At 36.7% G+C, this 27,733-nt stretch overlaps 1 protein-coding gene across 1 annotated transcript in view; it reads left to right on the top strand.

The window, feature by feature from the left end:
* The window catches only part of TMEM135 (transmembrane protein 135), a 238,509-nt gene that overhangs the window by 24,551 nt on the left and 186,225 nt on the right, over positions 1–27,733 (top strand). The window contains exons 2-3 of the mRNA XM_082844923.1: positions 10,353–10,480; positions 19,169–19,261. Coding sequence (XP_082701049.1) covers positions 10,353–10,480; positions 19,169–19,261 — 221 coding nt within the window. The remainder of the gene's footprint in view (positions 1–10,352; positions 10,481–19,168; positions 19,262–27,733) is intronic.

The raw sequence follows: 27,733 nt of genomic DNA, 5'->3' as shown, positions 1-27,733 counted from the left end.
GAGCTTTTTAGTTTGATGTAATCTCATCTGTCTGTTTTTGCATTTGTTGCTGTGCTTGTGGAATTATATCCAAAAAAGTATTGTTCAAACCAATGTCAAGAAGCCTTTTCTCTATGTTTTCTTCTAGTAGTTTTATAGTTTCAGGTCTTACATTGAAGTCTTTAATGATTCTGAATTGTTCTGTGTATATGGAGTAAGATAAGGGTCCAGTTTCATTCTTCAGCATGTGGATAACCAATTTTCCCAGCACCATTTATCGAAGAGACCGTCCTTTCCCTGTTGTGTGTTCTTGGCACCTTTGTTGAAGATCCTTTGACCATAAAATGCATGAATTTATTTCTAGGCTCTCTATTCTGTTCCTTTGGTCTGCATGTCTGTTTTTATGCTGGTACTCTGCTGTTTTTATTACAATAGCTTTGTAGTATATTTTGAAGTCAGGTATAGTGTGTTGCCTCCAGCATTGTTCTTCTTTCTCAAGATTGCTTTGGCTAGTCACATTTTTTTGTGATTCCATATGAGTTTTAGGATTGTTTTTTTCCATTTCTGTGAAAAATGCATTTGGAATTTTGATAGGGATTGCATTGAATCTGTAGATGGCATTGAGTAGTATGGACATTTTAACAGTATTAATTCTTCCAATCCATGAACATGGACTGTCTTTCCACTTATTTACATCTTATTCAATTTCTTTCATTAATGTTTTAAAGTTATCAGTGTACAGATCTTTCACCTCCTTGGTTTAATTTATTCCTAAGTATTTTATTGCTAATATAATTGTAAATAGGATTGTTTTCTTAGTATCGTTTTTAGATTGTTTGGTGTGACTGTGTAGAAATGCAGCTGATTTTTGTATATTGATTTTGTATCTCACAACTTTACTGAATTCATTTATTAGTTTTAATTTTTTTTGGTAGAGGTTTCAGAGTATTCTGCAAACAGAGACAATTTTACTTCTGCCTTTCTGATATGGATACCTTTTATTTCTTTTTCTTCCCTGGTTACTCTGGTTAAGACTTCCTATACTAAGTTGAGTAAAAGTGGTGAGAGTGGGCACCTTTGTCTTGTTTCTGGTCTTAAAGGAAAAGCTTTCATTTTTTTACTGTTGAGTTTGATGTTAGCTGTGGGCTTTTCATATATATGACCTTTTATTATGATGAGGTTTATTGATCTTTTTATCTTGAAAGGGTATTGAATTTTGTCAAATGCTTTATCTCTATCTACTCAGATGATCATGATTTTTATCCTTCACTTGGTAATGTATTGTATCACCTTCGTTTTTTTTGTTTTTTTTTTGCGGTATGCGGGCCTCTCACTGTTGTGGCCTCTCCCGTTGTGGAGCACAGGCTCTGGACGTGCAGGCTCAGCGGTCATGGCTCACGGGCCTAGCCGCTCCGCGACATGTGGGATCTTCCCGGACCAGGGTACGAACCCGTGTCCCCTGCATCGGCAGGTGGACTCTCAACCACTGTGCCACCAGGGAAGCCCACCTTTGTTTTTTTAAAAATAAATTTGTTTACTTATTTATATTTATTTTTGGCTGCGTTGGGTCTTTGTTGCTGCTCACGGGCTATCTCTAGTTGCAGTGAGCGGGGGCTATTCTTCGTTGAAGTGTGCAGGCTTCTCACTGTGGTGGCTTCTCTTGTTGTGCACCATGGGCTCTAGGCACATGGGCTTCAGTAGTTGTGGCACGTGGACTCAGTAGTTGTGGCTCGCAGGATCTAGAGTGCAGGCTCAGTAGTTGTGGCGCACGGGCTTAGTTGCTCCATGGCATGTGGGATCTTCCCCTACCAGGGCTCGAACCCGTGTCCCCTGCATTGGCAGGTGGATTCTTAACCACTGCGCCACCTGGGAAGCCCCGATTATTTTTTTTTACTGTTGAATATTGAGAGTTCTTTATAGATTCTAGTTCCTAGTCCTTTTGTGCATATGTGGTTTGAAAATATTTTCTCCAGTCTGTAGCTTGTCTTTTCATCCTCTTTATATGGATACTGCTTCTTTTCTTCCTTTGTAAAGGAAGTTTTAAATTTTGATAAAGTCTGATTTTTCAGTTTTTCCTATTATTGGTCTTGATTACTGTAACTATATAATAAATCTTGAAATTGGGCAGACTGATTCTGCCTACGTTATTCTTCCTATTGTAAATTGTTGTAGATCTTCTAGTTCCTCTGCCTTTTCATTTAAACTTTAGAATAATCTTCTCTATATCTACAAAGAACCTTGCTGATATTTTGATAAGAGTTAGGAAGAGAGCATTCAGTCTTTTCATCATTAAGTAGAAATTAGCTGTAGTTATCAACTTGACGAATTTGCCTTCTGTTCCTATTTTTGTGGAAGTTTTTGTCATAAATGGGTGTTGAATTTGGTCAGATGCTTTTATATTGATTTATATAACCATGTGATTTTTCTTTTTAGCCTGGTAATATAGTGAATTACATTGATTTTTATAAATTGAACCAGCCTTGCATCCCTGGAATAAAGCCCACTTGGCCATGGTATATAATTCTCCTTATGTGTTGCTAAATTCTATTTACTAGTATTTTCTTTTCTTAAAAAATTTTTATTGGAGTATAGTTGCTTTACAATGTTGTGTTCGTTTCTACTGTACAGCAAAGTGAATCAGCTATATGTATACATATATCCCCTCTTTTTTGGATTTCATTCCCATTTAGGTCACTACAGAGCACTGAGTAGGGTTCCCTGTGCTATAAAGTAGGTTCTCATTAGTTATATATTTTATACATAGTATCAATAGTGTATATATGTCAATCCCAATCTCCCAATTTATCGCCCCCACCATGAGGGTTCTTTTGTATGTGACAAGTTTTCTTTCCTCTTACTGCTTTCAAAATGCTCTTTTTGTCTTTGATTTTTGAGAATTTGATTATAATGTGTCTAGGTGAAGATCTCTCTTTTTTCTTTCTGTTTTATTGAGATAATAATTGACATCCAGCACTGTGTAAATTTAATATGTATAGCATAATGGATTGACTTACATACATCATGAAATGATTATCACAATGGGATTAGTGAACATTCATCCTCTCAAAATTAATGAAATAGAAAAAGAAGAAATAGAAAAAGAAGAAATAGATCTCTTTGTAATTAATTTGTTTGGGATTCTTTGGGCTTCATGGATCTGGATGTCCATTTTCCTCTCCAGATACAAGAAGTTTTCAGTCATTATTTCTTTAAATAATCTTTCTGCTCCTTTTTCTTTACTTGTTCTGGGACTCCCTCAATGCGTATGTTATTTCTTTTGATGGTATCCCATAATTTCCATAGGCTTTCTTCATTTTCTTTCAATATTTTTTCTTTTTGTTCTTTTGCCTGGGTAATTTCAAATGACCCGTCTTGAGCGCACTGATTTTTTTTCTTTGGCTTGATCAAGTCTAGTCACTGTGCTCTTTAGCTCCAGAATTCATGCATCCCTCCCTCCCTTCCTTCCTTCCTCCCTTCCTCCCTTCCTTTCTTCCTTCCTTCTATCTCTTTGTTTAACTTCTCATTTTGGTCATGTATTGTTTTCCTGATTTTTTTTTTTTTTTTTTTTTTGTGGTACGCGGGCCTCTCACTGTTGTGGCCTCTCCCGTTGCGGAGCACAGGCTCTGGACGCTCAGGCTCAGCGGCCATGGCTCACGGGCCCAGCCACTCCACGGCATGTGGGATCTTCCCGGACCGGGGCACGAACCCGCGTCTCCTGCATCGGCAGGCGGACTCTCAACCACTGCACCACCAGGGAAGCCCCTGTTTTCCTGATTTTGTTTTAGTTGTCTATCTGTGTTCTCTTACAGCTCACTGCAGTTCTTGAAGACAACTATTTTGAATTCTTTGTCTGGCAGTTCATTGATCTCCATTTCTTTAGGGTTGGTTACTCGTGTTTTATTTTGTTCCTTTGTTGGTGTCATGTTTTCCTGAACATTTGTATTTCTGTGGCCTTGTTTTGGTGCTTGTTCATTTGAAGAAGTAGGCACCTCTTCCAGTCTTTACACTTGGGCTTCTGCAGTGAAAGCCAATGAAAGCCATTTGGTGGAGTCTGTGGATGGGTTTGCTGCTGGAGTTTTCAGGTGGGCTACTCTGGTCCCTGGGGGTGGACCTGAAGCCTGAGTTCACTGGTGTGCACCTTATACTTGGGTCTACCTGGGCAGGCCTGGTGTTTGGGGCTTCAGTTTGGGGCTTGAAACGGATCCATGGGGTAAGCCTGGAGCCTGGTTTCTTGGGGTTTGGCATGGCAGTGGGATAGGCCTGGAGTCTGAGTCCATGGGGCTACTTCTGAATCCTGGATCTGTGTGGCCTGGCCTGATGCCTGATTTTACTTGGCAGGCCTGGAGCTGGGGTTTGTGGTGAAGTTGGGCACTCACTTCACTCTTCTTCCTTCTTTGGGTGGGTGTCTCTCTGCATGCTGAGTTGCCTGGGGTTGGAGGTTGGGTGATGTGGGTAATATGTGATTATTTTTCATACCCTCTTCAATGCATCTTTTCTTATTTCTCCATTCCACCTGGGTGCTTTAATCTCTCACCTGGAATCCTTAGCTCTTGTGAAGGTATTTTTGCACATGAGTATTTGATCAAATTGATGTTTCTGCAAGGGGATGAGTGCTGGAAACTGCTATTCTGCCATCCTACTGATGTCACCTGTGTCATTTAAGTCAACCTCTTTATCTAATAAATGAGGAAGATGAAATCTAAACAGCATTGAAATAAGTAGCATTCATATAAATTGTTGTAGAACTAAGAGTAAAAATCATATCTCCTGATTATTTTATACTTTATCATGCTGATTATTTCTATTCTCTATTCAGATCTTTTTCTATAATAATTAATCCACACTTTCTCATACTTATTCCCCTTCTACCAGTTTTATAAATGTAACATGTTTGTTGCAGAATGTCTAGAAAATACCCAAAAGCAAAAAGAAGATTAAAATAATCTATTACCAAGATAACCAGTTCATAATGTTCTAGTGTTTGTTCCATATGTTCATTAGAAAATATTGTTTTGTAGTCTGTCTTATCACTTTAAGTATTTTGATTCATTTTTTTCCTGGTCATTATATTGTCTTCAAAAGCTATATGAATATAAATAAAAAAATACAAATATATATTTTTATCATAGTATTATTATATACTTTGTTGTTGAGCTAAATGTATGCATATTTGGAAAATTCATACGGAATTTATTGACATGGAAAAAGCATATGAACACTGCAACATTTTTTGCTATACAATATGATGTTTGTGAAGTTGTTGGATGATGTCTGGTAATGATTTTATACATGTGTTCATGTGCCCTTACAATTCCTACATGGCTAGTACAGTTACTTTTATGTTATTTGGTTAGATCAGTGCTTCTAATCTTTTTTCACACTATAGCATGCTGTGATGTACATAGAAAATGATAATAATTGTGTGGCACTCTAGGGAAAACAGAGATGATTATCACCTTGCTCTGTTACCCTAGTCCTGGCCTGGCTACCCAGACTGTTGAGAGGATCAATCTTTTGGCCACTTGTAAACCCTGGTTGGAAGCTCTGGGTTACAGCACAGTGTTAATAAGGTCTTAGGTTACTTCCCATGTGTTGCGTCAGATTTTCCCTGTTTCTTACAGTAGACTGTACAGTATGATTTACCAATATTGCAAATATGTACAATTTATCTACCTTACTGCTAATGGACATTTAGGTGTTTTGCAGTATTTGTAATTACAGATAGTGTTATGAATATGACTTTTGATGGAAATAAGCAGTTATTTCTCTTGGATATATACCTAGGAGTGAAACTGCTGGATCATAGGATAAGTGTACATTTAGTTTCATTAGATAATAACAGTTTTCTGAAGTAAGTATGCAGTTTTACATTCCCACCAGCAATGTGTGAAGTTCTAGTTACTTCATTCCTGACAGTGCTTTGCATTGTCATTTCTCCTTGTTTTAGACATTCTGGTTTGTGTGTGAGTGATATTTTATTACGCAGTTTTCTGAATACTAGTATGCTAAGCATATTTCATATGCCCATTGGTTATGTTGATGACTGCTTTTTTTTTTATTGAACTTTTAATTTTGAGATAATTGTAGATCTTATGCAGTTGTAAGAAATAATAGATTCCCTGTGCTCTTTATCTGGTTTCTCCCAGTGGTATCATCCTGCTAAATGATAGTAAAATATCACAACCAAAATAATTGCCATTGATATAGTCAATATACAGGACATTTCCATCAACACAAGGATCCCTTGTGCCCTTTTATAGCAATACCACCCCTCCCACCTACCCACCTCCTCTTAACCCCTGGTCACCATTAATTTATTCTTTATTTCTATAAATTTGTCATTTTATGTGTTATGTAAATGGAATAGTATAGTATGTAGTCTTTTGGGATTGGCTTTTTCCATTCAGCATAATTCTCTGGAAATTCATCAGTATTGTATCATGTATCACTAGCTTCTTCCTGTTTATTGCTAAATGGTACTCCATGGTATGGATACACCTTGGTTTTTTAAACCATTCATCTCTTAAAGGACATAGGAATTGTTTCCATTTATTGACTATTACAAACAAAGCTGCTATAAACATTTGTGCACAAATTTTGGGTGAACGTACGTTTTCATTTTTCTAGGATAAACATTCGGGACTGCAATTGCTGGGTCATATGATAGTTGCTTGTTTAGTTTTTATAGAAACTGTCAAACTTTTTCAGAATGCTTTTGCCATTTCACATTTCCCCCAACAAATGCATGAGAGATCCAGTTTCTCTGTATCCTTGTCAGCATTTGGTGTTTCCAGTATTTTTAAATTTAATCATTCTGACAGTTCTATGGTGATAGCTCATTGTGGTTTTAATTTGCTTTTCCTTAATGGCTAATATGCTTATCTTCCATTTGCACATTCTCTTCGGTGAAATATCTGTTCATATCATTTGTATTTTCTAATTGGATTGTTCATTTTTTTACTGTTGAGTTTTGAGATTTCCTTCATTCTAGATACTAGTCGTTTGCTGGCTGTGTAGTTTACAAGTATTTTCTCCCATTCTGTAGCTAGGATTTTTATTCCTAACAGATCTTTCACAGAGAAAAAGTTTTAATTCTGAAGTGTAATTTATAATTTTTCCTTTTATGAATTGCGCTTTGGCTAGCCTTAGATCCCTAAGATTTTCCCTGATTTTTTTTCCCGTAAAAGTTTTGTAGTTTTATGTTTTAGATTTATGTCTCTGATACATTTTGAATTAATTTTTGTATAAAGTGTGTGTAAACTGTGAGACTTTGGCTGAGGTTAATTTTTTTTTTTGCCTGTGGATGTGTATTTGCTCCAGCACCATTTGTTGAAATAGCTATTTTTCCTCTATGGAATTGCCATTGTACCTTGTCAAAAATCAGTTGGATATATTTGTATGGATCTATATCTAGGTTCTCTATTCTATTTCATTAATCTATTTGTCTATCCTTTTGCCAATATCACAAAACCTGATTGCTGTAGCTATATAATAAGTCTTGAAATTGGGTAGACTCATTCCTCCCATTTTTTTCACTTTTTCAAAGTTGTTTTAGCTCTTATAGTTCCTTTGCTTTTCTATATAAATTTCAGTATAATCTTGTCTACATCTACAAAACCTTTTCTGGAATCGTAATAGAAATTGTGTTAAACCTGTATTTTGCTTTGGGGGAAAATTGACATCTTTACCATATTGAGTCTTCCTATCTATGAACATTTATTAATCTGTTCTTTGATTTCTTCCATCAGCATTGTGTGTCTTTCAGTATACAAGTCATATACAAGTGTTGTAGATTTTTCCCTAAATATTTCGTTTTTTGAGGAGTTATAAATTCTATTGTATTTTTAATTTTGGTGTCTATGTATTCATTTTTTTAATATAGAAATACAAATAACTTTTGTATGTTTATCTTATATCCTTTGCCTTTGCTAAACTGCATTATGAGTTCTAGGAGGTGTGTGTGTGTCTATATGTAACTTGCTTGGGAATTTCTGTGTAGACAATCAGGTTATCTGCAAATAGGGACAGTTTTGTTTTTTCCTTTCCAGGAACAGAGGAGATTTTTTTTCTGTAACTACTTGAATATATAACAGAGTACCATATTCTGCCCATTGTTGAGTCTAAAATGAAAGAGACATTACATTCTAAAACCTGAAGATACTAGGAGACCATTAGAACTGAGGAGATGATTGAGGATCCAGGGAGTAATTGAAAATGACACCAACATTTTGTTTCTAAGTAATTGGGTGGATGTGGTACTATTACTTGAGGTTAGAAAATCAGAAATAAAAGCATTTTGGGGAAGTATAATAAGTTCTACTTTGGACATTCTTTTTTTTTTGATGTCTGTGCTATGTCTTTATTGACATGTCCAATAGACATTTGAAGTATGCATTAAGAATTTAGGGGAGGGACTTCCCTGGTGGTGCAGTGGTTAAGAATCTGCCTGCCAATCCAGGGGACATGGGTTTGATCCCTGGCCTGGGAAGATGCCACATGCCTGGAGCAGCTAAGCCTGTGTGCCACAGCTACTGAGCCTGTGCTCTAGAGCCCGTGAGCAACAACTACTGAGCCCACAACTAGTGAAGCCTGTGTACTCTAGGGCCCACGTGCCGCCACTGCTGAGCCCACGTGCTGCAACTCCTGAAGGCTGTGCACGTAGAGCCTGTGCTCCGCAACGAGAAGTCACCACAATGAGAAGCCTGCGTACCACACAAAGAGTAGCCCCCGCTCGCTGCAACTAGCGAAAGCCTGTGCGCAGCAACGAAGACCCAATGCAGCCAAATATGAAAAAAAAAAAATAGAAGGGGTTATATTGGAATTCCTACTTTGACATGATAGATGATGCTGTGGGAGAGGTTGTATATAGAATGAGTAGAGATCTGAGGAAGAAATGCTAACAAAGGAATAGCACTTAAAGATATCATGGGAGAATGAAAACAATGAAGTCACAGAAACCATAGAAACTTCTCTTTTGTCAAAGTTTTACCTATTTGTCAAGATCCATCTTCTGGGCATTATTACCTGTCCAGTCCCATCTCCTTTTTGGTTATTCCCTAATATGTATTTCTGTAGCAGTTTCTCCTTCTTCTAGTATAGCATTTACCACACTGCCTTATTGTAGTTTATTGTTTATATATCTATTTCCCTATCAAGTTTTTATGTTCCTTGAAGGCAAGGATTAGATCTTATTCATTGTTGTTTTTCCTGTGTATGGCATAGTTCTTAATAACAGCTTGTTTAATTGAATGAAGTAGGAAATTATCAGAGGCTTCTAAGTGGTAGAGTAAGAAAAGAACTGAGAAGAGGCCATTAGATTTGTTGATCCCTGACCATAGGGAAGCTGTTATGTCTAGAATGGTGAAAAGTGAATGCAGAGTTCTCTGGTCTTCCTTTTCTCAAGTCAATCTTGCCATTTCTTACATTCCCTCCCTCATTCCCTAATTCTGCCCCCTTAACTTTTGTTCCTTTGATATATTGTTTCATCATGATAGAAGAGCATTTCTTCCTGGTCACCTGTGAGAATTATACTATTCTTCCTAATCTAGCTCATATCCCCTTCTCAGTGAAACTGAATGAATGAATTTCTCTGGTTTTTATCATTGAAATTTTCTAATATCCAGGCTGATAGTATCTGTAATGTAGTTTTATTTTAGCATTCAATTTCTATTTGATTGGACTTTAGTTTTTCCATTTAAACATACATTTTATTTTTCAGTATAAAACTTTAAAAAAAATTTTTATTTATTTATTTTTGGCTGCGTTGCATCTTTGTTGCTGCGCGTGGGGGCTACTCTTCCTTGCCATGTGCGGGCTTCGCACTGTGGTGGCTTCTCTTGTTGGGGAGCATGGGCTCCAGGCACGTGGGCCTCAGTAGTTGTGGCACATGGGCTTCAGTAGTTGTGGCACATGGGCTCAGTAGTTGTGGCTCACGGGCTCTAGAGTGCAGGCTCAGTAGTTGTGGTGCACGGGCTTAGTTGCTCCGCGGCATGTGGGATCTTCCCGGACCAGGGCTCGAACCCGTGTACCCTGCATTGGCAGGCAGATTCTTAACCACTGTGCCACCAGGGAAGCCCCAGTTTAAAACTTTTTAAGGCGTTATAAATATTTATCTCAATGTTTGGAGGTTATTTATCATATGATCCATGTTGTAATTTCTAGGTGTTTATTTTACCCATTACACTTTCAATAAATTAAAGTGTCTTCTGTCCCAGAAATTGAATTTTCATAGAGGAGCCAGTAAAATACTAGAGTTTTTACTTTAATTTTTAAATACATGCTGTTATTTCAATATCTTCCACATAAGAACTAACTTAAGTGGGAAAAGTTGGTTATATTAAACAAAAGAGCCTTTTTTAATTCTTTTTTTCCAGATTGCAGCAATTCTCCGGAAACGAAAATTAGATTATTATTTACACAAACTGCTCCCTGAGATCCTACAATCTGCTTCATTTCTGACTGCTAATGGGGCCTTGTTTATGGCTTTCTTTTGCATTTTAAGGTTGGTACACATAATCACAACTGGTGGTTAATACAAATTCCTTTGTTGAAACTGAAACAAACAGATGTTTATATAAATGTTGTGCAGGTCACTGCTTGTGTATTTTTTTCTCTGTGTGAAATGACATTTATTTATCTCAAAGAATGCTTGTAAAACCAGGAGTTGTGGGCCTCTTGGCCTAAAAATGTAATATAAACTTCAAATTATTGCTGTGATTATATAGCAAAAGTGCTTTAATGTATCATACATTTTCTGAGGCCCACTATATTTACTGACTTGTTAATGAGAATTTCTTAACTTTTCAGTTTCATAGATTAGGAATTCAAAGCAACTGTCCATGATATTGCTTAGGTCTGTATGCAGTGAATGGACTTCAAAAGGACTATAAAATGCTCGTGTTTATCTGTAAAATTTCTGGCATATCCTACTGATGAAACTTTTGGTCCTGATGCAGTGCATTATCTGTGTCACATGCTTCATACAATATACATGCAGTTAGAATTCAGTTTTTAGTGTTATGATATACTTAGCATGTTTATTAGATATTTACTTTTTATCTTCTCCCCCACACATTGTTGAAACCCAAACTAGTTTATTTAATTTGTCAAGTTAAAATACTAACTTCACATTATATTACTATTAATGTTACCCAGTTAGTATTACCCAAAATAATTCTGCAGGTATATTTTAACTGCAATTAGAAATATAATTTCTGCTTGCGAGAACACCAGAATCACAACTAGCTGCAGGACAATCATTGACAGGAAGACACTGGAACTCACCAAAAAAGATACCCCACATCCAAAGACAAAGGAGAAGCCACAATGAGACGGTAGGAGGGGCGCAGTCACAGTAAAATCAAATCCCGTAACTGCTGGGTGGGTGACTCACAGACTGGAGAACGCTTATACCACAGAAGTCCACCCACTGGAGTGAAGGTTCTGAGCCCCATGTCAGCCTTTCCAACCTCGGAGTCTGGCAACAGGAGGAGGAATTCCTAGAGAATCAAACTTTGAAGGCTAGTGGGATTTGATTGCAGGACTTCGAAAGGACTGGGGGAAACAGACTCCACTCTTGGAGGGCACACACAAAGTAGTGTGCTCATTGGGACCCAGGGGAAGGAGCAGTGACCCCATAGGAGACTGAATCAGACCTACCTGCTAGTGTTGGAGGGTCTCTGGCAGAGGCAGGCAGTGGCTGTGTCTCACGGTGGGGACAAGGACACTGGCAGCGGAAGTTCTGGGAAGTACTCCTTGGTGTGAGCCCTCCCAGAGTCTGCCATTAGCCCCACCAAAGAGCCCAGGTAGGCTCCAGTGTTCGGTTGCCTCAGGCCAAACAACCAACATGGAGGGTACCCAGCCCCACCCATCAGCAGTCAAATGGATTAAAGTTTTACTGAGCTCTGCCCACCAGAGCAAAGGTCAGCTCTACCCACCACCAGTCCCTCCCATCAGGAAACTGGCACAAGCCTCTTAAATAGCCTCATCCACCAGACGGCAGGCAGAAGAAGCAAGAAGAACTACAATCCTGCAGCCTGTGGAACAAAAACCACATTCACAGAAAGATAGACAAAATGAAAAGGCAGAGGACTATGAACCAGATGAAGAAACAAGATAAAACCCCAGAAAAACAACTAAATGGAGTGGAGATAGGCAACCTTCCAGAAAAAGAATTCAGAATAATGATAGTGAAGATGATCCAGGACCTTGGAAAAAGAATGGAGGTAAAGATTGAGAAGATGCAAGAAATGTTTAACAAAGACTTAGAAGAATTAAAGAACAAATAAACAGAGATGAACAATACAATAACTGAAATGAAAACTACACTAGAAGGAATCAATAGCAGAATAACTGAGGCAGAAGAACGGATAAGTGACCTGGAAGACAGAAAGGTGGAATTCACTGCTGTGGAACAGAATAAAGAAAAAAGAATGAAAAGAAATGAAGACCGCCTAAGAGACCTCTGGGAAAACATTAAATGCAACAACATTCGCATTATAGGGGTCCCAGAAGGAGAAGAGAGAGAGAAAGGACCAGAGAAAATATTTGAAGAGATTATAATCGAAAACTTCCATAACATGGGAAAGGAAATAGCCACCCAAGTCCACGAAGTGCAGAGTCCCATACATGCCGAGACACATAGTAATCAAACTGACAAAAATTAAAGACAAAGAAAAATTATTGAAAGTAGCAAGGGAAAAAAGACATATAACATACAAGGGAACTCCCATAAGGTTAACAGCTGTTTTCTTAGCAGAAACTCTATAAGCCAGAAGGGAGTGGCATGATTAAGTGATGAAAGGGAAGAACCTACAACCAATATTACTCTACCCAGCAAGGATCTCATTCAGATTCGATGGAGAAATCAAAAGCTTTACAGAAAAGCAATAGCTAAGAGAACTCAGCACCACCAAAACAGCTCTACAACAAATGCTAAAGGAACTTCTCTAAGTGGGAAACACAAGAGAAGAAAAGGACCTACAAAAACAAATGCAAAACAATTAAGAAAATGGTAATAGGAACATACATACCGATAATTACCTTAAACATGAATTGATTAAATGCTCCAACCAAAATACACAGGCTAACTGAATAGATACAAAAAGAAGACCCATATATATGCTGTCTACAAGAGACCCACATCAGACCTAGGGACACATACAGACTGAAAGTGAGGGGATGGAAAAGGATATTCCATGCAAATGGAAATCAAAAGAAAGCTAGAATAGCAATACTCATATCAGATAAAATAGACTTTAAAATAAAGAATGTTACAAGAAACAAGGAAGGACACTACATAATGGTCAAGGGATCAATCCAAGAAGAAGATACAACAATTATAAATAAATATGCACCCAACATAAGAGCACCTCAATACATAAGGCAACTACTAACAGCTCTAAAAGAGGAAATCGACAGTAACACAATAATAGTGGAGGACTTTAACACCTCACTTACACCAATGGACAGATCATCCAAAATGAAAATAAATAAGGAAATAGAAGCTTTAAATGGCACAATAGACCAGAAAGGTTTAATTGATATCTATAGGACATTCCATCCAGAAACAGCAGATTACACTTTCTTCTCAAGTGCACACGGAATATTTTCCAGGATAGATCACATCTTGGGTCACAAATCCAGCCTCAGTAAATTTATGAAAATTGAAATCATAGCAAGCATCTTTTCTGACCACAACACCATGAGATTAGAAATGAATTACAAGAAAAAAATGCAAAAACACAAACATGTGGAGGCTAAACAATACGTTACTAAATAACCAAGAGATCACTGAAGAAATCAAAGAGGAAATCAGAAAATACCTAGAGACAAATGACAATGAAAACACGATGATCCAAAACCTATGAGATGCAACAAAAGCAGTTCTAAGAGGGAAGTTTATAGCTACACAAGCCTACCTGAAGAAACAAGAAAAATCTCAAATAAAGAATCTAACCTTACACCTAAAGGAACTAGAGAAAGAAGAACAAACAAAACGCAACGTTAGCAGAAGGAAAGAAATCATAAAGATCAGAGCAGAAATAAATGAAATAGAAACAAAGAAAACAATAGCAAAGATCAATAAAACTAAAAGCTGGTTCTTTGAGAAGATAAACAAAATTAATAAACCATTAGCCAGACTCATCAAGAAAAAGAGGGAGAGGACTCAAATCAATAAAATTGGAAATGGAAAAGGAGAAGTTACAACACACACTGCAGAAATACAAAGCATCCTAAGAGACTACTACAAGCAACTGCATGTCGATATAATGGACAACCTGGAAGAAATGGACAAATTCTTAGAAACCTTCCAAGACTGAACCAGGAAGAAATGGAAAATATGAACAGACCAATCACAAGTAATGAAATTGAAACTGTGATTAAAAATCTTCCAACAAACAAAAGTCCAGGACCAGATTGCTTCACAGGTGAATTTTATCAAACATTTAGAGAAGAGCTAACACCCATCCTTCTCAAACTCTTCCAAAAAATTGCAGAGGAAGGAACACTCCCAAACTCATTCTATGAGGTCACCATCACCCTGATACCAAAACCAGACAAAGATATTACCAAAAAGAAAATTACAGCCCAATATCACTGATGAATATAGATGCAAATATCCTCAACAAAATACTAGCAAACAGAATCCAACAACACATTAAAAGGATCATACACCATGATCAAGTGGGATTTATCCCAGGGATGCAAGGATTCTTCAATATACGCAAATCAATCAATGTGACACACCATATTAACAAATTGAAGAATAAAAACCATATGATCATCTCAATAGATGCAGGAAAAGCTTTTGACAAAATTCAATACCCATTTATGATAAAAACTCTCCAGAAAGTGGGCATAGAGGGAACGTACCTCAACATAATAAAGGCCATATGTGACAAACCCACGGCAAACACCATTCTCAATGGTGAAAAACTGAAAGCATGTCCTCTAAGATCAGGAACAAGACAAGGGTGTCCACTCTCACCACTATTATTCAACATAGTTTTGGAAGTCCTAGCCACGGCAATCAGAGAAGAAAAAGAAATACAAGGAATACAAATTGGAAAAGAAGAAGTAAAACTGTCACTGCTTGCAGATGACATGATACCATACACAGAGAATCCTAAAGATGCCACCAGAAAACTACGAGAGCTAATCAATGAATTTGGTAAAATTGCAGGATACAAAATTAATGCACAGAAATCTCTTGCATTCCTATACACTAATGATGAAAAATCTGAAAGAGAAATTAAGAGAACACTCCCATTTACCATTGCAACAAAAAGAGTAAAATACCTAGGAAGGAACCTACCTAGGGAGACAAAATAGACAAAGGCTTGTTTGCAGAAAACTATAAGACACTGATGAAAGAAATTAAAGATGATACCAACAGATGGAGAGATATACCATGTTCTTGGATTTAAAGAATCAATATTGTGAAAATGACTATACTACCCAAGGCAATCTACAGATTCAGTGCAATCCGTATCAAATTACCAATGGCATTTTTTTACAGAATTAGAACAAAAAATCTTAAAATTTGTATGGGGAAAAAAAAAATTTTGTATGCAGACATCAAAGACCCTGAATAGCCAAAGCAGTCTGAGGGAAAAAAATGGAGCTGGAGGAATCAGACTCCCTGACTTCAGACTATACTACAAAGCTACAGTAATCAAGACAATATGGTACTGGCAGAAAAACAGAAATGTAGATCAATGGAACAAGATAGAAAGCCCAGAGATAAACACATGCACCTATGGTCAACTAATCTATGACAAAGGAGGCAAGGATATACAATGGAGAAAAGACAGTCTCTTCAAAAAGTGGTGTTGGGAAAACTGGACAGCTACATGTAAAAGAATGAAATTAGAGCACTCCCTAACACCATACACCAAAATAAACTCAAAATGGATTCGAGACCTAAATGTAAGACCGGACACTGTAAAAGTCTTAGAGGAAAACATAGGAAGAACACTCTTTGATGTAAATCACAGCAAGATCTTTTTTGATCAGCCTCCTAGAGTCATGGAAATAAAAACAAAAATAAACGAATGGGACCTAATGAAACTTCAAAGCTGTTGCCCAGCAAAGGAAACCATAAACAAGACAAAAAGACAACCCTCAGAATGGGAGAAAATACTTGCAAACGAATCAACGGAGAAAGGATTAATCTCCAAAACATATAAACAGCTCATGCAGCTCAATATTAAAAAAAATCAACCCAATCCAAAAATAGGCAGAAGATCTAAGTAGACATTTCTCCAAAATAGGCATACAGATGGCCAAGAAGCACATGAAAAGCTGCTCAACATCACTAATTATTGGAGAAATGCAAATCAAAATTACAATGAGGTATCATCTCACCCCAGTTCAAATGGGCATCATCAGAAAATCTACAAACAACCAGTGCTGGAGAGGGTGTGGAGAAAAGGGAGCCCTCTTGCACTGTTGGTGGGAATGTAAATTGATGCAGCCACCATGGAGAACAGTATGGAGGTTCCTTAAAAAACTAAAAATAGAATTACCATATGACCCAGCAATCCCACTACTGGGCATATACTCAGAGCAAACCATAATTCCAAAAGACACATGCATGCCAATGTTCATTGCAGCACTATTTACAATAGCCAGGTCATGGAAGCAACCTAAATGCCCATCCATAGATGAATGGGTAAGGAAATATGGTACATATATACAATGGAATATTACTCAGCCATAAAAAGGAACGAAATTGGGTCATTTGTTGAGACATGGATGGATCTAGAGACTGTCATACAGAGTGAAGTAAGTCAGAAAAAGAAAAACAAATATCGTATATTAACGCATATGTGTGGAACCTAGAAAAATGGTACAGATGAACCGGTTTGCAGGGCAGAAATTGAGACACAGATGTAGAGAACAAACGTATGGACAGCAAAGGGGGAAAGCGTCAGGGGTAGTGGGGGTGGTGGTGTGATGAATTGGGAGATTGGGATTGACATGTATTCACCGATGTGTATTAAACTGATTACTAATAATGAAAAAAAAATTGCTCATAATAAGAACAATATTTCTTCCTTTCTGAATTCTTATACCTTGTATTTATTTTTCTTGCATTATTGTACTTGCTAAGATCTCCAGTACAGTGTTAACTAGAAGTGGGAATTATGGGGAGCTATGAATCATTCTCAGTCTAAAAGTGAAAGCTTTTAATGTTTTACCAAACTAGTTTTTTGTATATAGGGAATAATAAATTGAAAAATAATTTTATCCTTTAAAAAAAAAGAAATATAATTTCCAAATGTCTTCTATAGATTTTTGCCTTAAGAACATTAATATTTATAAACTTTTAGTAATTTATAAAGTTTATACTCTTGAATAAGTCATGCCTTTAAATTGACCTGAAAAATCTGTGTAAGAAACTCTTTACCACGTAGTCTCTGGAAAGTTTCTAATACTTGTTAAAATTCTAAAAATAGAGTTATATGATAATTAGGTTTTAAAAATTGCAATAATAATAAATTGGTCTTGCAGCATATATATGTTCTATGAAGCTTTTGGTTAAGTTTTGGAGACATAAAATACTTATAATAAGGTAACATCTGTGTTCCTCCTATAACTGACTCACTCATTTATTTTCCTTTTTTGTTTATATTCAGTAACTTGTTAAGTCCTTTGTGTATTTTATGTTGGAGGGAGAATCACCTCCAGTTTTCTTAGGCAGAAAGTTTCTGATGTCCATTGCAGAAATACCCATGTTATATGTAGGTTTTCTAATTTTTTTAAAGCTAAGCTTCAGCTAGAAAGAAAATTTCATCTGATATTTTATCCTTATCTGTATGTACATAGCATATGTTTTTTCCTGTAATACATCATTTAGCAGTTGACCAACTTTGTTCAGATAATTTCTTATAATTTTTTGTTTCTCCCTTTCTTAGGAACAAGTTGTCTTCGAAAGGAAAAAGAGTCTTCCTAATATCTCCAGATTTCTTTTTTTTTCTCTTTAAAAACCCAACCCAATGGCGTTTATAATTTGTGAGATACTATGCAGATTCTTTCTCCCAAAGGATATATTCTAGTAAATGAAAAATTTTATATACACATATAAGTAAAAAATGTAAAATACTTTAGTAAGCGATGTAAGAAAAAACTTACCCAGGGTTTTAGAAGGAAAGAAGGAGAGACATTTTTTGAATATGCATCATGTGTTAAAAAATAGTAATAGTTGAAAAAAAATGATACAAGTGAACCTATATACAAAACAGAAATAGACCCACAGACATAGAAAACAAATTTATGGTTACCAAAGGGGAAGGGCGGGGGGTAAATTAGGAGTTTGGATTAACATACACACACTACTATATATAAAATGGATAACAAACAAGGACCTACTGTGCAGCACAGCGAACTATACTCAATATTTTGTAATAGCCTATAAGGGAAAAGAATCTGAAAAGAAAAAATATATATATATAACTGAATCTCTTTGCTATATACCTGAAACTAACACATTGTAAATCAGCTATACTTCCATAAAAAAAGAGCCATAATGAAAGAATAGTAGTAGTGATAACAATAGTAATAATAGCTAACATTTTCTGAGTACTTCCTATGTGTCATGGATGGTGCTGGGAAATATCTCACGTAGCCATCATAACAACTCTATGAGATAGGTAATACATTTATTCCTGTTTGGTAGATAGGAAATTGAGAACATAGAAGGTTTGCAGAGTGAACAATGTTGGATCCAGGGACTGTCTGAATGAATATAACAGGTTAAATTATTGGAAGGAGAGATACCTATTAGTTTGCTATTGTAGTAGCCTGAAGAAGAGATGGTGAGGGACATAAATGAGGCAAGGGCAGTAGGTTGGAGAGGAATTTGAGAGATAAATTGTACATGGAAGTATTTAAGGGGATGATTTCATGTATGGGACACGGAAGAAGGTGAAGCCAAGGATGTCTCAAAGTGTCACACGTAGGTGGATAAGTGGTTGTTGATATCATTAACCTAGGAAAAGAGAGGAGAAAGAACAGGTTCATGGAGATAAGGGACTAAGATAATGAGTTTGGTTTTGGACATGCTGAATTTGAGGTGCTGTGGGACATTTAGATAGAGGGTGAACTGAGAAGGGGAACTTCTATGTGTAATAACTGAAATGACCAACTAGAAATTTCATATAATCATTCCAAATTTCAATTTCAGGAAAATACTTGGAAAATTCTACTCATGGAGTCCTGGCTTTGGTGCCGCTTTGCCAGCTTCTTATGTGGCCATTCTAATTGAGAGAAAAAGCAGGTAAACTTTTACATACCTACATATTTAATACAACTGATTTACTGTCCACCGTCACAGAGTGTTGTTGTTTTTTTTTTTTTTTTGCTTACTGTTTATCATGGTCCAGGGAGGAGAAATATTTCTACATATATTTTTCAGTCTTGCAAATATTGGGCTGGCCAAAAAGTTTGTTTGGTTAGGGAATATGTTGTTCAATACAGTTCTTGGTGAAAATGAAAACTGTGTCTTTTATTTTTACTTAAAACTGAACGAACTTTTTGGCCAACCCAATATTTGATGGACAATTTAACTTTATACTTATATTATTTAGGTTTTTAAGCCTATAAAAAATAAAGATTGACATTATATAGTAAAAATGCCCATTAGTCTTTGTTTACTAAAAAAATTGAAGGGTTCTCTGATGTGTCAAACTAAAACATGGCTTGCATAAATTCTAATTAAAGATCTTTTCCATAACTGCAATACCATTATCACACCTAGAAAAAAAAAAGTTTTCTTTTATCATTTAAATCTGTAATTTACTTCGGGCTCATTAACCTCTATTAAATCAATTATTTTTTTTTTGATATCTTCTCATTTAAAAAAATTTTCATTTTTATCAACTTGAAAATGTTCCACGTGGAATAATAAGATTTCTACAAAATGCTACAAACTGTTATGTAAGTTTTTCAGTCAGGTAAACTGTTGAAGTTAAACATTTTGCATAAAAGAATATTTGCCATTTCAGGAATAATTATTTTTATTGTTGAGAACTGCTTTGATTCCATCTTTATCCCGGAGAATAAAGATACGGTCAGGTATATTAATCAAGATGGGATCATCTTTCAGTTTATGAAGATGTTTGTTATAATCATCAATCCCCTAGTAAGACTATAGATAGATGTTGTTAGGTGACTAAATATTTACTTAAACCACCTGAAGCCATTTTAATGCATTTTTGTAAATGTAATAGTATCTAAATTTTTGTGATTCTCTGTTCGATGATACTTTTAGATTATTAAAATTACTAAAATGAAAGGATGTTATAACCCCAGGAAAATCAAGTCAGTATTGCTAGAAACATAGGTTCCCCACCTGAGAGAACAGTACAGAATAGTTGTTAAAAGTGTGGATTCTGGAGCTATAAAATCTGGCTTGGGAGACTGGCTCCGCCACTTATTGTGTGACGTCTATGGCTTATTCCTTACCTGAAAAATGGAGGTAGTGATAATCTACTCACATGGTTATTCAGAGAATTAAGTGAGTTACTTATGTAAGTGTGCTTAGAAGAGTGCCTGACACATGGTAAGTGTGTTAAGTATTTTTATTGGTTTTTTGCCCGTAAGTAATGAGAGCGTTGTTCTGGTGATTGTAACTTTCTGATCAATTTAAAAATCTAAATATTGGTTTTGGAAATGTGATTTCAAAGTATGTACTCATATATGAAACTTTAAAGATGCTTTAAATGAAGTTTGCTTCAATTTATTTTTTAGCACTTTAATAAGGTGGCATTTTTGAAGTTATTTGCCTACTTTTCAGCAGAATATGTTGAAATGAACACCTGTGTAACGATCACCTAGAGTCAACAGTTGTTAACATTTTACCATTTTTACTTTATTTGTATGTGATTTTATGTCTATGTATGTGTGGTATTGTGTGTGTGTACGAACCATATAGAAGTACATTGTAGACGTCATGACATTTTACTCCTAAATACTTTAGAATGCATATTCTAAAATAAGAGTACTTTCCTACATAATTACAACACTATTATCACACATAAGAAAATTAGCAGTCATTCCTGATTACCATCTTGTCCATATTGTCCTAAAATGCTTTTTTTTTTTTTTTTTGCGGTACGCGGGCCTCTCACTGTTGTGGCCTCTCCCATTGCGGAGCATAGGCTCTGGACGCGCAGGCTCAGCGGCCATGGCTCACGGGCCTAGCTGCTCCGCGGCATGTGGGATCTTCCCGGACCGGAGCACAAACCCGCGTCCCCTGCATCGGCAGGTGGACTCTCAACCACTGCGCCACCAGGGAAGCCCTCCATAGTTTTATCTTTTCTAGAATGTCATATAGTTGGAGTCATACAGTATGTTGGCTTTTCAGATTGGCCTCTTTTACTTAGTAATATGCATTTAAGCTTCTTCCATGTCTTTTCATGGCTTGATAGGTTGTTTCTTTTTAGAACTGAATAATATTCCATGGTCTGGACGTACCACAGTTTATTTATCCATTGACCTACTGACAGACATCTTGGTTGCTTCCAAGTTTTGGTAATTATGGATAAAGCTGCTATAAACCTCCGTTTGTGGGTTTTTGTGTAGGCATAAATTTTCAACTCCTTTAGATAATTACTAAGGGGTATGATTGGGTATGATCATCTGGTAAGAGTATATTTAATTTTGTAAGAAACTGCCAACTGTCTTCCAAAGTGTCTGGGTCATTTTGTAACCCCACTAGAAATGAATGAGAATTCCTGTTGCTCTACATCTTCACCAGCATTTAGTGTTATCAGTGTTCTGAATTTTGGCCATTTTAATACATGTGTGGTGGTATCTCATTGTTGTTTTAGTTTGTATTTCCTCGATGATATATGTATTTTGTGGAGCATTTTTTCATATGCTTACTTATTTTAATCTCTGTGTGTCTATATGTTTAAAGTGGGTTTCTTGTAGATGACATATAGTTGGGTTATGTTTTGAGATCAACTCTGACAGTCTTTTAATTGTTGTATTTAGACCATTGACATTCAAAGTGATTATTGATATAGTTGGATTAATTTCTACCATATTCATTACTGTTTTCTCTTTGTTCTTTTTTTGTCTTCCACTCTTATTCTGCCTTTTGTGGTTTTAACTGAATGTTATATGTGGTTCCATTTTCTCTTCTTTCTTAACATATCAGTTATACTTTTCTTTTTTGTTTTTTTTTTTTTTTTTTTTTGGCGGTACGCGGGCCTCTCACTGCCGCGGCCTCTCCCATTGCGGAGCACAGGCTCCCGATGCACAGGCTCAGCGGCCATGGCCCACGGGCCCAGCCGCTCCGCGGCACGTGGGATCCTCCCGGACCGGGACACGAACCCGCGTCCCCTGCACCGGCAGGCGGACTCCCAACCACTGCGCCACCAGGGAAGCCCTATACTTTTTTTTTTACTTTTTTTAGTGGTTGCCTTAGTTTTTACAGTGTATCTTTACAACTATTCCAAGTCCACTTTCAAATAATACTGTACTCATTCATAGGTAATGAGAGTATCTTATAATAACAAAATAGCCCAAATTCCTTCCTCCTGTCCTTTGTATCATTGTTGTCATTCACTTCACTTATAAGCATAATTACCACACACACACACACACCACACACTCGATATATACATACATAATCAAATACATTGTTGCTATTATTTTGAATAATTGTTATCTGTTTGAACAATTAAAAATAAGAAAAATAAAATTAAAAAATTTACCTTCACTCATATCTTATTTGATGCTCTACCTTTCTTTATGTACATGAGTTTCTGACTCATACTTTTCTTCTCTCTAGAGAACATTTAACGTTTCTTGCAGAGCAGGTCTACTGGCAACAGATTCAATTTTGTTTGTCTAGTAAAATCTTTATTTGTCCTTTACTTTTGAAGGATAATTTTACAGGGTGCAGAATTCTAGGTTGGTGTTTTTTTTCTCTCAATGCTTTCAGTATTTCACTCCACTCTCCTGTTTGCATGGTTTCTGAGGAGAAGTCGGATGTAATTCTTTTTTTTTTTTTTTTGCGGTACGCGGGCCTCTCACTGTTGTGGGCTCTCCCATTGCGGAGCACAGGCTCTGGACACGCAGGCTCAGTGGCCATGGCTCATGGGCCTAGCTGCGCTGCGGCATGTGGGGTCTTCCCAGACCGGGGCATGAACCTGTGTCCCCTGCATTGGCAGGTGGACTCTCAACCACTGCGCCACCAGGGAAGCCCCAGATGTAATTCTTAGCTTTGTTCCTCTATAGGTAAGTTGTGTTTTTCTTTAAGGATTTTTATTTATCTATGATTTTCTGTAGTTTGAATAAGATATGCCTGGGTGTAGTTTTGTTTTGGCATTTTTCCTGCTTGATGTTCTCTGAGCTTCCTGGATCTATGGTTCAGTGTCTGACATTAATTTGGGAAATTTTTGAGTCATCATTGTTTCAAATATTTCTTCTGTTCCTTTCTCTTTTTCTTCTCCTGCTATACTCACTACACATATGTTATACCTTTTGTAATTATCCCACAATCCTTGGATATTCTCTTCTGTTTTTTTTTCAGTCTTTGTTCTCTTTGCTTTTCAGTTTCTGAGGATTCTACTGATAGATCCTATAGCTAAGAGATTTTTTTTCCTCAGCTGTGTTCAGTCCACTAATAATCCCATCAAAGGCATTCTTTTTTTTTTTTAATTAATTAATTTATTTTTGGCTGTGTTAGGTCTTTGTTTCTGTGTGAGGGCTTTCTCTAGTTGTGACGAGCGAGGGCCACTGTTCATCGCAGTGTGCGGGCCTCTCACTGTCGCGGCCTCTCTTGTTGTGGAGCACAGGCTCCAGACACGCAGGCTCAGTAGTTGTGGCTCACGGGCCCAGTTGCTCCGCGGCAGGTGGGGTCTTCCCAGACCAGGGCTCGAACCCGTGTCCCCCTCAACTACTGCGCCACCAGGGAAGCCCCAATTTGTGTCTTTTGCCTCTTGGTATGTCTTGTAATTTTTTCTTGTTAGCCGGACATGATGTACCAGGTAAATGGAATTGCTGTAAATAGGCCTTTTGTAATGTAGTGGTGAGTTGTGTGGGGAAGGGAAGTGTTCTATAGTCCTTTGACTCGGTTTCAGCCTTCCAATGAGCCTATGCCTGTGGACTGTGAACTTAACAAGTGTTTCTCAATTTTCCCCCTCCCCCTTGGTGGGGCAGGATGGTTAGAGTGTGCTGGAGTTGGGTTTTTCCCCTTCCTCCATGTGGAATTCTAGAGCCACGTGGAGTTGGGTGTTTTCCTTCCCCAGGTGAGTAAGGCTCTCATAATACCCCAGCAGGTTAGGCTCTGCTTAACTAGTTTCCCCTGAGGGCAACCAGTGCTCTGGCTTATTTCAAAATGGTTCCTTTTCCCCTCCCTCTACTTGGAAGTACAAGGGGATTTTTCTCTGCTATTTACTGTGAGAACCTAGTCAAGCTCCTGGAGGTAAAACTCAAAAAAGTGTGGGGCCCCCTTAAGACTGATACCTCTGTAATTCTTAACTTCCACACTGAGCCTCCTGCTCTTTATCAATTACAGTGCAGCCTTTCCTCTCCTGGCTCTCATTCCCTCCGAGGTTTCAGCTTGTGAGTCTGTGCTCTGTTAAGTTGTAATTCTCTGTATCTGCCTGCAGTCTCTCCAATTTTGCAGGCAGCATTTTGCAGTGTGACCTTACTTTTCTTGTGGATGTTAACTTTTCAGTTTGTTGAGCTTTTTCCTTGGTGTTAGGACTAAGTGATCACTTCCAAGCTCCCTACATGGAAACTGGAAACTGGAAGAATGATTTTGTTATTTTAGAATAACATTTCTATGTATTTCTTTATGAAATATTTTTCTTTCGTGTGTGTGCTTGCTCTACAGTCTACATTATATATTTTTAACTTTATAGCTTCTTAGTGTTAATATTATCACCTCCCAAAATGTAGAAATATGTTTAGGTCCATCTTAGAGGTTATTTATTATAGGATTTTTTTTTCCCCTTTCCTTTCTTTTTTCTTTTTCTCTCTTTTCCCCCCCACCCCCCTGCCCCCCTTCTTTCTTTCTTTTTTTGCTAGCCAATAGTCAGTTACTCTGGCACCAGGAGTTCAATAGTCCATTCTTTCTCCACTGATTTGGAATGCTCCTTGTCATATACCAATTTTTCATATATATGTGTGTTTTGTTGATTTCTGAATTTTTTTCTGTTGATATATTAGTCTAGGTCTTATCTTTACAATTTTAGTTTCAAAAAAGTCAGATTTTTCTTTGAAGACCAACATTTGTTTAAATACCATAATAATTCTAAAATAAAATTGTGTTATTGATATTAAAAGCTATAACTTCTTAAGGCATAAAGAGGTTTCCTAGAAGTGAGGTGATAACTTGGATTTTGGTTACTAGTTTATTTCCTATTCTCCGTTTACATTTGGTAGTACACTATTTTTTTTTTTTAAGTTTTCTGATTTTATTTTTTTAAGTGAGCTATTGCACTGGTGTTTTATTCATAGACGGTAGGTATTCATAGAAAATTGGTTCTAGATTATGGCCTGTTCTAAATATTAACTGGAGTGGATTTACTGTTTTGAAGACCTGATCAGAATTTTAAGTTTGGCTTCTTTATAAGTATTATCCCATGGTTGCTGAAGAAAAATTGATCCTTATCTTGATGTGATTGTTTAGTAGTCGAACTTTTTGTGATATGTATTGATTCTGTTGTTTATTAGGTGATGCAGTTAATACCTGGAAATAGCTTTTGAGTTCTTGGGTGTTTTTAAATTAAATTAAATTTAATTTAATTTATTTATTTTTGCGGTACGCGAGCCTCTCACCGTTGTGGCCTCTCCCGCTGTGGAGCAGAGGCTCCAGACGCGCAGGCTCAGCGTCGATGGCTCACGGGACCAGCCGCTCCGTGGCATGTGGGATCCTCCCGGACCGGGGCACGAACCCATGTCCCCTGCATCGGCAGGCGGACTCTCAATCACTGCACCATCAGGGAAGCCCTTGGGTTTTTTTTAGAATTGTGTATGTATATGTACATCAGCCACAAATACTGGTTTGGGGGTCTAATTAAAAACTTTAAAATCTAATTTTATAGTATTGTTCAGAAGCTGGTGACTTACTGTTTAAAAAGCAGGTTTAAAAGTGTTTTTTTTGGCCTTAACCTTAAAAGATAGAAAAGCAAATCTTTTTGTTTTATTTCTTTACAAGTTGCTTTATAGTGTGTCTTATTTTAAGAAAGTATGGTCTATGTTTATCTGGAATTGCGCAAAAGTTAACTCAGTGGTCTTACTTGCTTTGAAAAAGTATTTTTTACTTAAAACAAATTTTTATTGATTTCATTAAACATCAAGATCCCTGAATAGACTGTAAGTAATTTACAAAGGTTGAAGTTATGTGTATTTCAAAATTATTACATCTAGCCCAAAATGAAGAATATTAATATTATAGTTTTTACTTTAAGGAAAAGGAATTTGTAATCATGCCTTTAATTCACAAAGAAAGTCAATGATGGAGATAGCCAGTAGGCAGCTTGAAATATGAGTCTAGATTCAGAAGAAGCACAGTAGTTATGTAAATAAAATTGGAAGTTTCCTTCTTGTAGGTTATCATTGAAGCTGTGGGAGAAGATCAGAGTCTCAAAGCTCAGAATAAGAAGAGGTCTGAGGTTATAAGTTGGGAAACAGCAACATTTAAGGAATCAGATTTCAATTGATCTTTTATCAATTGATCAGTTGTCAGTTCATCCTTTTAAAAATAAATATCAGTAATATATTAGAAAGAGTAGAAGAAACAGAATGTGGAAGCAGTTTTTTCCAAATTAGCAAATAGTGGTAATCCTAATTTTTAAATCTCTAAAGCTGTATTTAATAAAATCTTTACTGAAGTTATACATTTTGTATAATAAGTTTTTCAAAAAGCATTTAATGAGGTACAAGCATACAACATGGTTATATATACACACATATGTATGATGGATGTATATATAGATGTATAAGTGAAGATCTATCTGTATTAATGTCTTCATCTACATTGGTTTAAACTTATTTCCTCCCAACTTTCCAACTCATCCATCCATTTATTCATCCATTCCTCCATCCATCCATCCATCTTTCCCAGTCTCCTTCCCTCTACAGAATTAAGCATGCTTTGCCAGCTAGTTCCTAACACCTTGTAAGAGGGCAGCTTACTTAAATCTTAATCGCATCACTGTGGGGTTCTGTGAAAGCTTTGAAGTTGTTTCCAGGGTTGCTTAAAAAATTTGTGCCACAAAGAACTGTGATGGTAGTAACTCAGCAGGAAGCATTGGTAACATCTAGTTTATCCCTAGGTGGGCTGTTAAGAACTAGTCTTCTCTTTCTTTTTCTAGGAAGTGCTTTGTTTGTGGTTCAGAAAGAAGTTGTTCTGATGGATTTTGTTTCTGATGGATTTGCTTTGATATTTAGTATTAGTTTAGGTAAGTTGAAACTGCAGGGTGCTCAAACATGGACGTGGATTAAAGTATCAAAAATTGCATATTTATTCTAAGCATATTCATGGCTTGAGTTGTTAAATTACACTGTTATAGTTATGAAACTCCCAAGCAGATATGACCAAAATGAATCAACTATATAATATGTGAATAAAAGAATACTTATAAACTGGCCTATAAATTCTTGGGATCTTCAAGTTTCATGTTCACAGGAAGAAAATTAAATTACCTTGCAGTCTTCTGAAAAGCTTACTTTGTATTATCCACTATATATAATAGAATGTGATTATAGACGCTTGCTCTAGACTGCG

Source organism: Leucopleurus acutus (assembly GCF_964270905.1).
Source record: "Leucopleurus acutus genome assembly, chromosome: 8".
NCBI lineage: Eukaryota > Metazoa > Chordata > Mammalia > Artiodactyla > Delphinidae > Leucopleurus > Leucopleurus acutus.
The sequence above is the reverse complement of the archived record's forward strand: the minus strand, read 5'-3'. Positions and strand labels throughout refer to the sequence as shown.